At 56.2% G+C, this 1,584-nt stretch overlaps 1 protein-coding gene across 1 annotated transcript in view; it reads left to right on the top strand.

Annotated features, from left to right (window-relative positions):
* The window catches only part of LHX5 (LIM homeobox 5), a gene marked incomplete at its 3' end in the record, with an annotated part of 6,025 nt that overhangs the window by 581 nt on the left and 3,860 nt on the right, over positions 1 to 1,584 (top strand). Inside the window, exon 2 of the mRNA XM_017746477.1 lies at positions 1,294 to 1,517. Coding sequence (XP_017601966.1) covers positions 1,294 to 1,517 — 224 coding nt within the window. The remainder of the gene's footprint in view (positions 1 to 1,293; positions 1,518 to 1,584) is intronic.

The following is a 1,584-nucleotide window of genomic DNA, read 5'->3' as shown; positions in this document are numbered from 1 at the left end:
CCCCTCCGGGGGACCCCGCACCTTAAACGCCCCTAATGACCGCGATAAGGTGCCGAGAGGAAATTAGGGGCCGGCATGGCAAAGGGGGGCGATGACTTATGACTCCTAATGCTCGCACTACATCAACGTCACGGGGAGCAGCGAGGGAGGCAGAAGTTGCGCCGCGGCCCGAGGGGAAAAAGGGGGGACCCTGCGTGGGCGTCCGGGGGCCTGGCAGCCCCCGGGGACCTCGGGGACCCGGCAGCGACAGCCCCTGCTCACTGTTCTGGGGGCAGAATTTTTGTTTCTGTGGGAGTTTTTTTGTTAATTTGGGGGGTTGAGGGGTTTGGTTTGTTGTTTTTTGGTTTGGTTTTTTTTTCCTTGTGTAATTTTCTTTTTTGTTTGTTCGGTTGGTTTGGGGTTTTTTTGTTGGAATTTTTTGTTTTGTTTTATTTTGCTGTGTTTTTTATCTTTTGTTGTTGCTTTTTTGTGGGGATTTGAGTTTTATTTTGTGGGAGGTTTTGGTTGTTTGGTTTTGGTTTTTTTTCCTTTTTTCTTTTTTCTTGGGAGGTCGTCCCCAGCCGATTCGGATTCCCTAGAATTTTTTTTCTTTTTTCTTTTTTTTTTTTTAAAACCATCTCCTTTGGAAAAAAAACAAAACAAAAACACACCTAAGCCCAGACCTGCTCTGGAAAGGAAGGGAAAACCCGACATTTACAAAGCACTCCCCCCGATCTGGAAAAATTCCCCCTCGGGAGAGCGGGATGGGCTGAGGACCAGGTTTGGGACCGTGGGACGCTTCGGGGAGCGCACCCCACTCCTCCGCCGCCCGTTGTTCTGATCCCCGCACCCGCCGCTCCCTTTTTCCGTCTCTCTGGCCGTGATCAGCCCCGTTTTCTCCCCGGGATTTTCAGGCCGGTGCCCCCGTTCCCCTCCCGGGAGACACCGGCTGAAACGAAATCGTGTCCCGCGGAGCGCGGAGGGGCCTCCCCGCCGCCCTCCCCTCCCCCCTGTCCCTTCTGGGGCCAAATCCGGGCGAGGATGCTCGTGTGTGTCCCCCGCGGGTGGGGACACCCCAAAATTGCGCTTTTCCCGCAGCCCAGCGCCAGGGCTGCGCGGGGATGAAGGCTCTCCTCATCCTCGCCCCAAAGGTGCGAATCGCCTGTTCCCCCAAATCTTCCATCAGGAGATGCTGGAGAATCGGGCTCCCGCGGTGGGATTTGAGGAGGGGGGCTCGGTACAGCACACACACACAGCCCCCGCCCAGCACATCGCTGCCGGGGCTCCAGCTCTTGCTTTTCTCCCCCTTCCCAGGAGGTTTGGTACCAAATGCGCCGGCTGCTCCCAAGGGATCTCTCCCAGTGACCTCGTCCGAAAAGCCCGGAATAAAGTCTTTCACCTGAACTGTTTCACCTGCATGGTCTGCAACAAGCAGCTTTCCACGGGCGAGGAACTCTATATCATCGACGAAAACAAATTTGTTTGCAAAGAGGATTATTTGAACTCTCCCAGTTTGAAGGAAGGCAGCCTCAACTCAGGTACGAGCGGCTCAGCCCGCCCACCGCTCCGGCCCCTCCGTCGGGTACGGCCCGCCGGGCCCCCCGC

The sequence above is a fragment of the Corvus brachyrhynchos genome, unplaced genomic scaffold (genome assembly GCF_000691975.1).
Source record: "Corvus brachyrhynchos isolate BGI_N302 unplaced genomic scaffold, ASM69197v1 scaffold19, whole genome shotgun sequence".
NCBI classification, from domain to species: Eukaryota; Metazoa; Chordata; class Aves; order Passeriformes; family Corvidae; genus Corvus; species Corvus brachyrhynchos.
Note: the sequence above shows the minus strand (reverse complement) of the source record. Positions and strands in the feature narration are given on the sequence as shown.